Raw genomic sequence first — 15,999 nt, forward strand, 5'->3', positions numbered from 1 at the left:
AATCGCGACCTTTTATTTCCGTCACTCTCGTCCTCTTTAATCCAGGGATAAATTAGGAGAGGGAGGTAGGTTTCGTATCGTTCTTCCGATTTAATTTTTAACACCGAAGAAACGGGCCGTTTTGGGCTGATCGATTGTCTCTCTCGAGAATTGGTGTTTACGAATATCTTTCGTGTTTTCTCGAAATATGAAATATCATTAAGTGGAGATACCAGAGACGGAGGAATAACGCGATTCAGATGTTTGTGTTGTGTTAGATTAGATTAGAGTATCGTTAAAAAAGATTTTAATGTTTGAATGTTAATCTATTTAATTTATTATTCTCTGTTATTCTGTTGATAGATTTTATATAAAAGAGATTCTGTACTCGAAAAGTATGACAAATGACAAAAAGAGAATCTTTGTGATCAAGCCGATAAATAAATATCTCGAGATATGTCAATCATTGTTTAATCATTGATCAATATTAATAACAAAGTCCACGTTATTCTAAAAAATATCAAACGATCTACTATTTGCTACCTTTTGCAATTAAAAGTTAACAATTGAGAAGAGGGATCGTCTAATTCTTGTTATACGCCCTCGAATAAGATTCTGTTCCTTTTTTCCCTTCCTTTTACGCAGTTTTATCTAACTGCACGCGAAGACCAGGCCGCAAAGTTCGTGTTCTAATAAACTTCGGGTACCAGAGGCAAGTGTGCAGCCAAGTGTGGCAGCTGCACACAGAAGCCCGGGGAATACACGAGGGACGAGCGCCACTTCAGGAAATTGCGAACCCTTTTTAAACAGGCTCTTTCATCGTCGCCGCATTTTCCTTCTGATCCATTATCCACCATGCATTATTCATTATTAAACAACTGCTTACTGCGGATCGGATGAAACAAAACAAAACTGGTGGTGGTTTAAAAAGAGAGAAAAGAAAGAAGAAGAAGAAAAAAGGAAAAGGCTCCAGGACGAGACAGGAGCCACTTCACGGGGGAAAATATAGGGTCGTCTTGACCCCCTCCCTCGTGTCTCGACCCCCTTTGCCTTCCATCCGTGTGATGTAACGGATCAACGCCTTGAATTCAGATGAATCCGCGACATCCACGGGAGGATCTTTGGAAATTATTTAGTGCCCTGTTGGAGATCGTTCGCCGAATGGAATTTCCTTGTTCCTCGCCTTGTGTCTATGCGTTCTCGAGACGAGATTTAGAGGCGGTTCTTACGTAAACCCATCTCCATCGAAGATCTCGTTTGTGTTATTTTATATTTCCCTTTTATAAAGCTTCTTCTTCGAAAATAGGATTTAATCTCGATTCGTTACGCGGATTTCCCCGACGGTGTTTCCTTTCTCTGGAGAAACTTTCTTTTTCTTTTTTTCGTTTTTCCTTGGGCATTGATTATTGGGCAAGAACGATTAGAAGGGGCAGCATATGGCGAGGTAACGATGCGCGTAACGCGACAGATGTCACGAACCGCGTCATTCCTTTTCCATCCGTGTAAACCATTAGTACGTACATGCGCACATATTACGTCTCTTTATTTATCTCAATTTCCTTCCTCGATAATCCGTTAAATTGCCGCAAGTCGGATTCGTTGATATTTAAGAATCCATTCGCGAACACAATAACATAACAAAATACCAGGGATCGCATCTCCTCGGTATAATAATAAAATTACCTCGCGTTTGAGAGAAGAATTTGAAGATTTCACCACTGCTAATAACTGGTACACTTTCGTTTCGAGAAGGAAGAAACCGGGGTTTCCTGAAGAAAAGTTTTCGAACTCTAAAACTCTCTAAATCCTGCTCGACGACGGGCTACTATTTAATTTTCTCTTTCTCCGCGTTTCCATCCTCAACTCCGGTTGATGGAAATCGTCGCGCTGCTCCCTTTTCGCGTAATCAGCTAAAGTTGAATAAAAGTGACGGCGCAAAGTGGCCCGTTGTCTCGCGCGGAAAATTTCGATCGACACACGCGCGCGCAACGCTTCGTCGCGGAAAATTTCATTTTACGGCGAGCAAAGGCCACCGCGCGGCCTTGTTCCACCCCTTTATCGCTACCCGCCATGCGCCTCGATCGTAAAATATCGAGGACCGTTGGTTGGATCGCGAAAATACGAGCGAAAGGTGGAACGAACTGTCTGGCTATGCTCGTCTCCTACGATGTGTGTATATGTGTGTATATACTTACTCCCCATAACTCGATCCCTCTATGATCGTTTTACGAGGTTGCATAGAGAACGATCCGTGTGTGTATACGTGGAACTCTACTACTTATCGAGAATCAACCGGTCCAACTCGTAATTCTCACAGCAGTGTCTTCTGTTTTTAATGGAGATGCTGCTCGTGTATGTACGAATCGTGAAGTGAAATCGGTGACACGATTCAATAGATATTATACATTTGGAAACAATATTTCAAACAACGAAATATACAAGAAACTCTTTTGAATCGAGATGATGGCAAAATCAATTTAGAATTTCGTTGATTAAGTTTGGAATCGACGAGACTTTTTAACGAAATGACAAAGATTGTGCTTAAAGGGATAAGAGAGAAAGAGAGAGAGAGAGAGAGAGAGAGAGAGAGAGATCTCGGTCCCTTTGATCGACCAGTCGGAAACGAGACGTACACCATATGGCAATTTCAACCGCGTATGTCTCCTCCTGGAAGGCTTACTATTTTTAGGGGATCGGCCTCTCACGAAGAAATCGACTTCACGTGGCCGCGTTGATAATCTCGTTATACATGGCTGTGTGAACCCTGACTCTTCTTTCTAAGACGGCTGATAAATTTAAATAGGTGACGAGGAGGAATGAAAGATCGATTCAAGAGGCAGATATATAACATGGTAGACGTTGTTAAAAAATTTGAAATCACTTTGATCCAATCGAATATATTTTTCTTCGAATTTTGTTAATAATTCGAATTTAATATTATATTTAAGAGAGCGTTGTATGGAAGTAGAAATAGGTATAATTATAGTCCAAAATATCTTCGTGTTGTGTTCTTTCTCTTAAAAATTTTGATCAGAGTTTTGATCACCTTGCAGAGCGCAGACGTTGCGTCATTTCTAGAAATTGGTTGCGCGCGATCCTCCAAAATCTGGAAATTTTTCTCGAAAAAAAGCGAAGATAGCTTTCCGCAAAAATTTTCTCCAACTTCTGGGGATCTGGCGAATTTCAGTTTCACGCTGAGCTTGCTTCCGTCTTTTCCCTGTTACGAGGGCTACCTATTCCGTCCGGATCGAGGGTTAAGCTCGCGCCAGATGGAACGTTGTGAAATTTATTATTCCGCATCGATGTAACCGAACCGCGTTGCTGGTTACCGCCAATAAACTGAATATTCTTTGCACGCGATGGCTTTGACGGAAATTGGGTTTCGATGCTAACGAAAGTAATTACGTTAATGTACGTTCAATAATTGAAAATACTCGCCGAGCCCTGAAAATATTATTAAGCCAAATTTGGAATCGGGGGCGGTATCAAATTTATCGATACGACGAATTAATTAAATTTCGCAAATAATAACGATAAACTGGGCAAAAAAGAAGGAAAAGAAGGGGAGGGGGGGAAGAAAAAACTCGATTCGAGAGGATACAAGTTCGAAATAATCGCGCCGCTCAAACACGTTGGAAGAAAAATTAGAGGATGTTATTAAACCCGTATCTCGATACGGTTCAAAAACGTAATTCTTGTATCTCGTTCCGCGAGAACAAGCTCTCGTTTCCTGTAAACTCGTTACAAAAACCTGCTGTTATATCTTGAACAGGTTCTTGAAGAGGTTCTTCGGTGTTTCGAGAACTTCCGCTCCTCCGACGCGACCAAAAGAAACCGTAAATATTTTCGAAAGAACGGACGGAAAGAGAAATACTCGCGATATTCGCGCAGTTCTTAAACAGGAAAGAAAGAAAGAAAAACTTGCTAACCTCCTTCTATGACTCATTATACTCCTTTAGGGAGTATAAAATTATCCCTATCTACGAACAAAATCTCAAAATTCAAATTATCAGAGTTGGTCGCTGCTATTCTATTATATATTATTATTATTATTTCCAACCCGAAACGGAAATTCTTCGATTCCCTTTGCGATTTCGACGAGATCAACTCCGACATTCTCGAAGCGAGAAACTGGGAGAGATCTCTGAAGAGAAACACTGATATCACCAAGGTATAATACGATCGCAGAGCGATTCATCGGAAACTGGAGCATCTCAAAAAAGCGAGGAGAGCGACGTCTATGACGATAACCGTGCAGCTTAATCCTCTTGAGAGATTTCGAAACTGAATAGCAAGTGTGTGCACATTTATAGACACGTATCCTAGATTTGCCATTAAAGGGATTTCCATAATCAGCCGAGATACGTATCGTCGCGAGTTGACTTAACGTGGCGACAGATTCGACCTGGGAACAAATATATATATATAAAGAGAGAGAGAGAGAGAGAGAGAGGTATGTATCGGATAATGAGAGACACGGTTTCATCGAAGCCATAATTTCGAATATTCGAAACTGTGTCGAACCCGATGTCGAACGGATCGCTGGCAAAGCCCCTCGAGTCTTGTGGCATTTGGCCACAACAAGCACCGCGTAATACGAGGCGGGCAAACCATCGGAACAGGATAGCGGGGGGGCTTTAGATACACCGTAAACACAGCTGTTAGCGGAGGGTATACCTAGGCAGGGAACACGCGTAGATCAGGCCAAAGTTCTGGTTAAGTCACGTTTCAATTTTGGTGAACGTCTGTGTTTAGGACGGAGGGAGATAACGAAACGAGAAAACAGAAATCGATACGTGAATACCTCCTCTTTCTAAGGAGAGGTTCGCTGATGAAATTGCGATGTGAAGTCGTTTATGCGAAGTCAGATTTTTTTTTTTTTCTACGAGCGCGACTGAAGAAAGGATGTTTAATTTAATAAAGTTGATAAGTGAAATAACGAAGTAGTTGTTTATAGTAGGGATGAAAACAAGTTTTATCAATATACATCAATAAATTTTGTATTTCCTTCCTTTGCTTTAATTATAACAATTGTATGATAGTTCTGGGAATTAATAATTAAAAATTGTAAGAATCGATCAATAAAATCTCAAGCCTGAATGAAATCGTTCTAAAAAAATATTGAAAATTTGCGTGCATCTATTCGCACTTTAATTTCACCCAAGATCCCCTGATATTCGAGCGTACCTTCGGACACAACGTTCGAATTCAACGCGAGAATCTTCATCCAAACCAAATTTGACGAAATCGTATTTTAGAAGAAGATTCGTTAGCTAGCCGAATTTAGAGGGGCAATTTCAGTCTATACCGCGATATTATTCCAATCGATTCTTATCGCCGACAAGCGAGCGAATTGTTGCCACCGCCACGGTTTACGACTCTAATAAACTACGCGAAACTGATACAGCCCGACGATGGCCGTTCGTACTTTCGTGTATCGAGCAGTATCGATGCAATTTATACCCCGTTGCTGTTCGTTAGCCTGTACACGCGCCAACCATCATAAGTCTTCGTCCGTGGAAATCGATACATCGCCGGGGAATACGAGAGGATCGTGTGTGCTCCCCTCCCTCTCTCTCGCTCCCTCTGCGTCTTAATATCGCCTATATCGCGGCGACAAAAGCGTGCGAATCGATCCTCGCGATCACGAGATGATGGTCGAATGGCGGATAATTTTACAACAAGTTTGCGCAATCGATCGAATTCGAATTTTCCATCTTGTCGCCCCCTGTTTCCTCCCTTCCTTCGAGAAAACACCGCGTCAAAGGTGCGACACACCCTTCGATCGAGAGCAACGAGGCTCGCCCATTGAAATCCAACGAAGCGAGGAAGCGTCGCGACGTTCGTACGAAGAAGAGCGCACTCGAAACACAGTGCGGGTGTCATCCCCTTTGTCCTGGATAGTCGATTTCTAAATAAGTTCGCGCCCTTTGCGCCTCGAGGACCTCTTCCTCTTCCTCGATCACGTCTACGCATCGACGCCAGACCGTGCCAACTTTAATCGATAATTCATTGTTGAGCGCGACGAGCGGGAGAAAATTGGAAATTGGAAAATTGATGGGGGGAGGGGGGGGGAGGGGGGAATTTTTTCAAACGGCGCCGTTTTTTCTTTTTTTCTGAAAATTTACTGCGAATGGATATGTTATTCGGGATGGCGAAAAAAAAAATGATAAAGTTGCGAAACTATTATTCTCTTTTGCAGGAACGAGCGTTTCTTTATCGCTCGATTATAGTTGAATCGCTAACTATCGAATTTTTAATTAACACGTTGAATTCTGATGCGATTAGTTAGTTCGGGCAAAGCGGTTGCTTTATCCAGCGTGTAGAAAATAAATATCAATACGAGTGTTAAATACCGTGAATCGATAATAACTTTTTGATTGGAAGGTAAAAAAAAAAATTCGCAAGAAAATAATATCCTCGCGATATCGTTTTCCTTTCTTCGACTTCTCTTCATCGTCGTGCGAAATGCGGTCATTATATCTTCGAGAGATACAGATGAGGAAACTCTGCCCATCGAAACGAGGAGAAACGAATTGGAAAATAAAGGATGATAAATTTCACGGACGAACGTGAGCGTTTGCGAACAAGCGGGGAAGATTAAAGGAGGTTTCCAGGGGAAAATATAAATTTGATAATAGAACATTTTATCGGGAGTTCAGCCGAGTAATTTTAATTTTCTCCAACTGCGCCCTCCCGGGTAACAGGGGCGAAATATTTAAAAGGATTATCTATTATGAACGTTTAATGGCCTGGACGAGAATTTTTTTTTTTCTCTTTTATTTTTTTTTTTTTTTTCCCATCCCTCGTGAAACATAAAATGTTTCCACTTTTCAGTCGCGAGTAATTTATAATGAATTTCGCGTAACGTGTTTAACAGCGTGGTTCATAGACTTCAAAGAGACTGAGACTAATAATTTTCGATAGAGACGTAGGAGGGGGGCAAAAATACAAGGTCTTGAAATTATCACCGCCAACGATACAAATTTTACACAGTACAAGAGGGAAAAATTCGAACTGTCCAACTAATCCAAATAATAATAATAATAATAAAACGAAAGGCAAGTATAATATTAAGAGATAGCGATTCGAGACACGATTCCTCCACTTTCCACACCTGTCTCCCCTTTCACCGGTGAAGAACGCCTTTATCCTCTAACCGTGAATTCTTTCACGCTCCATTGGTATTCGATGTATCACCTCCGAATGCCTGCCGACTCGCGATATTTGCTCTCCGCGTTAACACTTATATTCGCATAAAATTAGACACGGCCATTTTATGCCACGACGACTCGATGAGGAGTCGGATCGACACTGGCCGCGTACACAGGCAGTCGAACGGTTTTCACGTACAACGCGAATCGCTACACGAACGACTCGCTTTCATCCAAAATGCATCGCGAAACCGTCTCAATTAAACGATCAATCCGTGTTTTCATCGCAATATACGTAACCGTATATCCATCCGGTGTATGTTTTTGTAACCGGATCCCTGTCGCCAATTAATTCGAGCCGGGGATATACGTGCATCTGCATACATAATTTTGGCCGCAATACATCAAAATCAAGCGAAGATTAATCGAGATGCGCACTGTCAGGGGCAGCAGGTGGCCATACGTGTACACAGCGTATCCCGATCGATCGCTACAGTTGGATCGATTCGTTCGATTTTGCGATTCCGTAAGTCGCAAAAAAAAAAAAAAAAAAAAGGAAATTTCGGGCTTGGAAAGGACGTGAATCGAGGATATGCACGTCGCTTTGTAAGGGCGCATGTACAATTTAGAAAATATTGATGTTCGAAGGGGTGAGTGTATTGTTCTCGAGTTTTGATTTTTTCGGTGAAAATTATGCAAAAATTAAATTAAGACATGTTATTTCTTAAATAGAATTCATCTAGAATTTTTCTTTCAGGATTATTTTCAATCGAATTGGAGATCTATTCGTTAGATCTAAACGTTCTAACTTACATTGCATTCTTGGTGACACCGAGCTTGTATATCCTCAACAAAAAACGAGTCAATCGAATATTTTTGCTTCCTTTTAATCGTTTTAAAACCTGATATATGAACAACCTACGTCTCCATATTACGAATGAAAACATTTCGCAAGATAGAGACCGTAACTAATAAACAGCATCCCCTCGAACGAATCTCGCCGAATTTCCTCGACCATCGAATTATTGTATCAAAAGCAACATTTCCCCTTCCCTGGAGCGTTCGAAACCGTGGGTTAATCGAATTCTCATCGAATTCTGGCTCCCATTTCCGCGCGATATCCGGTGTCCTGCGAGATGTCCTGGGGCAATCTAGGGGTCGCGAGGATTAGGGACACCGCGCGAGAATCACAACTCGGAATTAATCGAGTCATAATTCGTGGGTTGCGTATCGCCGTGCGGACAATGGGGGGTTGCGCGCGTGCATCCACCCAGATATGCACGGCTCGACAGAGAGAGAGAGAGAGAGAAAGGGAGAGGGCTCATCGATATGCAAACGCGCGCGCGCACACGCGCGTACGTGCAGAAATGCATACGCACACCGCCGTTGTCGCGCGTACGCGAGCGCTTCCGCGCATACGGACGATGCTCTCCTCTGCTCCCTCTCTCACTCTTCTGCTCGATCGCGGAAATTTACGAGGTGAACCTCGTGAGCGAATTCGAGGCGGAAACGGTATTTTCTCGATCGACGCGCCGCGCCTTAACCGCCGACTTTACTTTTCCACCCCGTCGTGCGCTGCTGTTTGTCGTCGGGATTCTTGTCGAGAATCGTGGAATCGAGTTTTTTTTGGAAAATTTTCTTGATTTTTCGTTTGATTAAAATTTTGCATATTAATTTGGTTTTGTGTATGGTGGTGGAATTTGGTTGGCTTGGAGAGGTTTTTTTGCGATATTGTCACGTTGGAGCGGGAGAGATTGGATGTTGTTGTCCGGATGGAAAAGTGTTTTCGTTATTATACTTATAGATTTTATAATTTCTTCTCGCGTATAATATTTTTTTTTTTTTTTTTTTTTTATATCGTATCAAAAAGAACCTCATTTTCGGTAATCGAGAAATTTGGAAGGAATAATCTCTAAAATATTCGATCGACCGTATAATTTCGGGTAAATTGATAAAGAAATCGTTTTTAATAATACCGTCATTTTTACCGTTATTATCATCTCGTTACATCGCTTATACCCTGTCCAGAGTAACAATGGGCAAATAATCCGCTATTTGCATCTGGAGCAGAATGGAAGAAAAAAAAAAAGAGGAAGAAATAAACGAGAGTTGCGAAACAAGCTGTACGCCATTAGTTCCATGAAAATCCTTTTGTTATCTTTTTTTTCTCTCTCTCCCCCCTCTCCCCTAATCCCTCTTCCTTCCCTTCGTTGCGATAATACATAACATGGTTTTAATTACTGTTTGCTCGAGCTGCCAGCATTCCCAGATTTATCGCGATACACATTGTCCGTAAATCGATCAATTATTCCCCGAACAATGCAAGAATACGACGTTAATTGCGACTCCCATCGGAATAACATGTCACGGGATGGACATTCACGAATCGGTAACCGGTAATTGAGGAGTCCTTTAAAAACGACCGATAAAAAAAAGAATACGAAGGCAATTTATCGAACGTCTGGTGATGACAGGCCGCGAGAGTTAATTGAGCTCGAATCGGATACACGGAGCCACCAGTTAATGTCGTCCCGTGGCCGAACTTTTGAAAAATTTCTTATTAATCCGATCCATTAAACGCCCGATCCTGAACGCCGTCTTAACGCGCCGCGAAATTCGGGAGACGCAGTTTTTTTTCTTCTTTTTTTTTTCTCGAGATTCCTCATGGTTTCTATGGATGGATACCGATAAACCTACTCGCGTATATATATATATATATACACGGGAACAGTTAAAAGAGTTGGGTGTGAAATTTCGCATTGCCGTTGCGGGAAACCGATTACAACGACGACACGATTACTCGTTGAATGGACGGCAGCGAGAATTAATTCGCGACGTCCTTGAAACGAGGCGAGGGGAGAAGAAAAAGTCGAAAACGAAACCTCGTTAAGGGCGAGCGCGTACTAGCACGCGTGCTACAATTTATTGCGTCTTTCTTGCGCGTTAAAGCGTACTATGAACCGCATACCTAATGCTCGGTTCCCAGCTCGGTTGGATCATAAATCGTACGAGTCTCTCCCTCTTCTCTCCGCCAGTTTCTTACGCGGAGTCTCGAGATCGTGCACCGCGAGACGCGATGCTACGCCACCCTCTCCACGATAATTTCCCTTATTCTCGGTTCTCCAAACCATCTCTGCCAAATTCTTCCCGCCCGAATTTTCAATTGGATTACTTTTTTTTTTGTAGGAAGGAAGTACAATTTACATCGCGTTTACATCGAATGTTTCGACTCGGTTACACGGAAAATCATTACATCGTTCATTTCCGAGAGTAATCGAGGAAAGGAATCCTGCAACTCCGTTCGACCGTTCGATAATTAGAGACGTAGGATGAACGCGAGAACACGAGAAGCTGGCAACTATTTTCTATCTCGGCTCGCCAATTATATAACACGGTCTGTTTACACGGTTCGTGGAAATTCGCCGAGGGCGAAAATTTGTGAAGTTGGGAATCGCCGGTTTAAGCGAGATTATGGAAGCGGCAAATGGAATACCGTAGCAACGAAACACCATTGGAAACGAGTGAAAGAGGCTTTCCCCGTAATGGTGATTCGGTGTATACGCGATCGAGATAAAGAGGAAATCGAACGTATCTCGGTTAATTCCGACTTGTAATTATTGGAAGAACCACTGACTCGACACGCGGAGCACAATATATATATATATATATACATACATACATACATACAAACGTATCGAACGGCAAATGTAATTATTGGTTTGCCGTCAACCGTATCTCTCCAATGAAGCTTATCTCGGATCGAATTAAAACGGCCTGGTTACCGCTATCGAAACGCGATCGCGATATTTATGAAAACGATTCCCAACGACATCGTCGATCCGCCAAAATCCTGCCTGCACCGGGTCGGATTCGAATCACGATCGAGATGTTGGAATCGATAAGACGAAGCGCGAATAAAGCTCACTTTCAACTGCTCGATTCAATTTACTTTATCACGCGTGGTGGTGTGACAGATCGCTGGGAGACAAAACAGACGGAGAAATGAGCGATTAACCGCGTAAAGCAATGACCAACCGCGTGAGTAAAGTGGGAAGAAAGTAATAAAAGTCGTTTTGTCATCACTCACCGCTTTCGCTAGCTCGTAATCCCCCTTCCTTAGCAGCTCCATCAGCCTCTGCCGCTCCATCTCCTCTTTCGTCACGTACACCTTGCTCTCCTTATACCTCGCGTTCTGCACGTTCTCGTAATTGTCGCACAAAACGTTGTGGTACCCGATCGCTCTCTGCTGACCGACATGCTCGATGATCTTTCCAAACGTGTCACTACAACCACCACCACCACCACCACCACCACCACCATTATGCTCCACCGAATCCTTGGGCAAATCTTGCTCGAACTGAAGATTCTTCACCAACACTTCGTTCACCACAGACCCACGCTCCTCCATCTCCCTCGAGCTCGCCCTCTCCTTCTCGCTCTCCCATCTATCCAACTTCTGGCAACCGACCTCGTTGGCATCCTCCTTTTGAAATCTCGCCTCCATTGTCCGATGATCGGACATCTCGTTCGATCGAAGACACGCGTCTTCGACCTTGAACTTTGCCGCCTGCCTTTCACTCTCAAGCTCGTCCACGGGGATAGTGGAGGTCGATAGATTGCTGTTCTCCCGCGTGTGACACGGTTCGCCCGTGTCGGCCGGGTTCCCGGAATCGTAAGGGATCTCCGACGGGTCGTCGACGATCGCGATCGGCAGCTCGTCCGCGACCTCCCGTTTTTCCTCCTGTTCGTTGCACTCCGACAAACCAGTCGCGGCGGGTCGAGATTGCAGGCTCGCCTTAATGCCCTGAGGGGAGCTGGACGAGCGAAACGTGACGAACGTCCTGCCAGCTTCGTTCGCTTGATCCGAACGCGGCGTCGAACCTTCTTCCTTCTTCTTCCTCTTCTTCCTCTTCTCCTGCGATCTACCGTTCGGCAGATTTCGCTGAATCTTCGAGCATCGACTCGATCCGATCTCCGGGTATCTGCGAACGGACGCTTCGCTCCTCTGATCGTCTTCCTCGATAGTCTCCAGGTGTTCGTACCGCAACTCACCGACCCGTTCGTAAACCTCCGCTTCTTCTTCTTCTTCTTCTTCCTCCTCCTCCTCCTCCACCTCCTCTTCCCCCTCATCCTCCTCCTCCTCTTCCTCCTCGTCCTCCTTTTCGTTTCGTTGGCCGAGCATAACCACTTCTTTGGGAGGCGAGTCGCGATCGGATCGACCACCACTCGTCCCTCCTCCTTCGCCGTAAGCAGAAACCTGCAAAGAAGGTCGAAGGATCGATTGGAGGTCATCCACGTGAATCACCTGAGGCTGAAGACTGCGCTCGTAAATCTTCTCCACGGCGTGATTCGGCGAGGAATAGCGAGATCTCGCGGGTGACTTCTCAACGGGACTGTTCGCGCTCGTGCTCGTCGACCTGCACTTGGCCGAATTCTGCTCGTTCAATTGTTGCAACGCCGCGTAAACCCGACTGTTCGGTTTAAACGTGGATCGAGGGGAACCGATCGGCGAACGTTTCATCGGCGATGCACGATCCTCCTTCTTCCCCTCTTGGCTCGGATAAGGAATCTGATCCCTCCTCGGGAGAACAGGCGGCTTTCTAGCTTCCGAGGGAGCGAACGAGCCGGCTTGGAGATTTCTCGGAGGTTTCGTGACGCGGGATTCCTGGTGACCTTGAAGTGTCCGGACACGGGCACCAACCGCGCCGTAAACCACCTCCCCCTGCCTCCTCTCCTCCATCTTGTCCTCGTTGCCCCTGTTGCCGCTATCCTGCACCACCTGACACCTCCTAGACTCGGCCGATTCGGCCTGGATCCTGTTGTGGGTATCCCGCGTGGGTCGGTCGGCGGCGCTGCACCTCGAAACCTCGATCGATTTACAGGCAACGTTGGCTGCTTTATCACCGGCCGCTCGCGATGAATCGGTCGTGAGAGCCGGCCGCCTACTTTCTCCCTCCTTATTTGGCGACGAGATCGGCTCGCCTTGGTCACCAAGGTTGGCCGGGCCCTTCGAGACGCCGCTCCCTCCCCACACCCCCCTACCCTTCTGCCCTGTCTCTTCCTTAACGAGCGGCCGCGTCGCGCCGGCCCCGCTTTGATCGTGACTCTGCGACCGCTTGAACGACGCTTTCCTGCACGGGATAACCGAGCACGACGACGACGACGACAACGACGACGACGCGACGACACTCGTGGTCGCCGATGTCGTCGAACCGCTGCTCGCCACCACCACCCCCCCAGATATCCTCCCGTGATCGGACTCGTTTCTGGTCTTTACCAAATTCGTCGGCCTCGCGGTGTCGCCGCCCGTCGCCGCGTTTCTCGCGCGACAGCTCTTTTCGCCCTGCGAAAATTGCTGCTCCCCCCCGCCGTTGTCGTCCGCCTGGCTCGCCTCGTTCCACGACTCCAATCCCCCCCGCCTCGAGGATCTGAAGCTCGAGCCCAACGGCCCTCTCTGCGGAATCCTGGAGCCGATGGTGGCGGAAGAAGGGCTCATGTCCCTCGATCTACCGCCGCCGCCGCCGCCGCCGCCGCTACTCGACGCGCTGAAACCGTAATCCTGTTGCTTGCCGCTCCTCCCGCTCTTCGAGGCGAGATACTCCTTGTACGTCCCTCTGCTCGTGTTCACGCCAACGTTCACCTTGTCCACCACCGCCTTGCGCTCCGCCACCCTCTTGTCCGCCCTGAGGCTAAGATCGTCGTAACTCGACGAGGTCCCGTTCGACTTGTCCACCCTGCTACCCTCGTCTATCGATCTGGACCTCGAGTCCTGCCTGTACCGAGCCCTCTGACTCTTCTGCTCCGCGCTGCTGTTCGACCTGGTCAACGCCTTCTCCCGCGCCCCGACCAAATTCTGCCTCTGCGTCTGATTCAACCACTCGTCCACCCTCTTCTGCACCTCGCCCTTGCGAAGCAACACCTCCGGCACTCTGGCCGCCGCGCAAGAGGAGGGACGGGCCCCGCCGTCCTCGAGCGGAATCCCCGCGTGCCTCGCCGATTCCCCTTTCTGCCTCTCGCGAGACCTCTGCCTCGCCTGCATCTGTTGCCCGCCCCCCTTCGCTTGCGACTTGTCCCGCCACCTGCCACCCTCTGGCACGCTCCTCTGACACGCCAACGCTCTCGACCTGCTCTCCTCCTGCTGCTTCTTCCGCTGCTTGTCCATCATCACCGCCTCGAAGTTGGACACGCTGATGCTCCCGACGTCGCTCAAATCCGACGATCTCCCGTAATCACCCAGATCCTCGTACTCGTCCAAGATGTTGTTCACCGATTGCGTGTCGATCGAGCTGATGCTCTTCGACTTGTTCCTGGCCACGCTCTCGTCGCTGCTCGAGCAACCGTGGTTCTGCCGGTCCCCGCTGCCCCGCTCTTGCCTCTCGCTCGCCGCCGCCGCCGCCGCCCTCCGATACTTCAACACCGCGTTCTCGTATCGTTGCAGAGGATTCTCGCCCCCCTCGACCCCCTCCTCCCTCGGCGAGGCTAGCCTCCTCGGGCCGGGCGATCGCTTGTACTGCCTCCCAAACAACATCGCGTTCCGTTCGAGCATCGAGGACGAGCTTCTTCCCTCTTGATCGATTTTCGCCTCGCCCGTCCAACGGAACGTCGTCAGAGTCCGCGCTTCCTTCCGCGTCACCTCTCTTGGCGCGCCGCGGCGATCATCCATCCCCCCCACCGTCCCATCCTCGTCCGCGAACGGGATATTACCGTTACCACCGGTCAAAGTCTTCCCGATTATTTCATCGGTCATTTTTCGGATCGAAAAATTTCGCGTCCTCGCATTTTCGCCCCTTCTTCTTCTTCTTCTTCTTCTTCTTCTTCTTCCAAGTTTCTTCTCCTGTTTATCCTGCGACCAACAGACAACGTCATCATCGTGAATAACGGCACGATACAGAAAAGAAAATTCTCGCGATCGATCGTATCAATTGGTGATCTTTGGGATAAATTGGATCGATAGGAATCGTAGAAGAAAATTCTCGCGATCGATCGTATCAATTGGTGATCTTTGGGATAAATTGGATCGATGGGAATCGTAGAAGAAAATTCTCGCGATCGATCGTATCAATTAGTGATATTTGGGATAAATTGGATCGATGGGAATCGTATCTACGAATTCTTTTTTTTTTTTTTTTTCAGATCTTTGCAATCGTAACGGATGATTTTTGTCGTGATAATTATAAAGTGGACGAGATTTCTGGAAAAATTCGAAAGACGCGCGCTTCCGTAAAACGGAAGGTCCTCCCGTTTTAGGTTTCCGGTTAAAAGCGGCGGGGCGCACGTTCCGCCAATGAGGAGGTATCCGGTAGTTGACCGATATCCGGTCGGAATTAATTCGGTTTTCGAAGCTTGGGACGCATTAGATATTGTAATGGCCGGCCACGTGCTCGTGCGTCGAATCGTTAAAGACCATAACGGCCGCTTGGAATTCAATATGCCCGGCCGACCGTTGCACCGTGAATATTGACTATCGATAGAAGTATATTTGCGCCCGTCTCGAATATTTATATCGTGGATTAAATTTGTGGATTATACGCGCGATTCACGGGCGCGGTGAAAATAAACCTTGCTAATCGGCTAAATCGATTCGTTTCGTAATGATTCTTACTTCGATCTTACTTGTGGATGTTAAAGTCTACGTTATTCCGTTTTCAACGATTTGTTTCATTTTCATCTCGTGTCGTGCAACTCGTTATACTCGTAGCGAAATAAAATTTTCCCTCCGGTTAGAGGAATAATATACGAAAGATATTCTTATTCCAAGAAATAATTTTATCGAAAGATTCGCTATATTTCCGTATATGTTCGATAAAAATTCTTCCTTCTCGAATTTATACTTGCTCGAAAATATCGACAAATATCGCATCGATAT

At 46.3% G+C, this 15,999-nt stretch overlaps 1 protein-coding gene across 5 annotated transcripts in view; it reads right to left on the reverse strand.

The window, feature by feature from the left end:
- The window catches only part of LOC100864409 (uncharacterized), a 165,045-nt gene that overhangs the window by 131,597 nt on the left and 17,449 nt on the right, over positions 1–15,999 (reverse strand). For all 5 annotated transcript variants that reach the window (XM_086904753.1, XM_086904752.1, XM_086904754.1 and 2 more), the window contains one exon: positions 11,221–14,976. In XM_086904753.1, coding sequence (XP_086760879.1) covers positions 11,221–14,976 — 3,756 coding nt within the window. The remainder of the gene's footprint in view (positions 1–11,220; positions 14,977–15,999) is intronic.

The sequence above is a fragment of the Apis florea genome, unplaced genomic scaffold, assembly GCF_048593485.1.
Source record: "Apis florea isolate Af1SG1 unplaced genomic scaffold, ASM4859348v1 contig_2350_pilon, whole genome shotgun sequence".
In the NCBI taxonomy this organism is placed as follows: domain Eukaryota; kingdom Metazoa; phylum Arthropoda; class Insecta; order Hymenoptera; family Apidae; genus Apis; species Apis florea.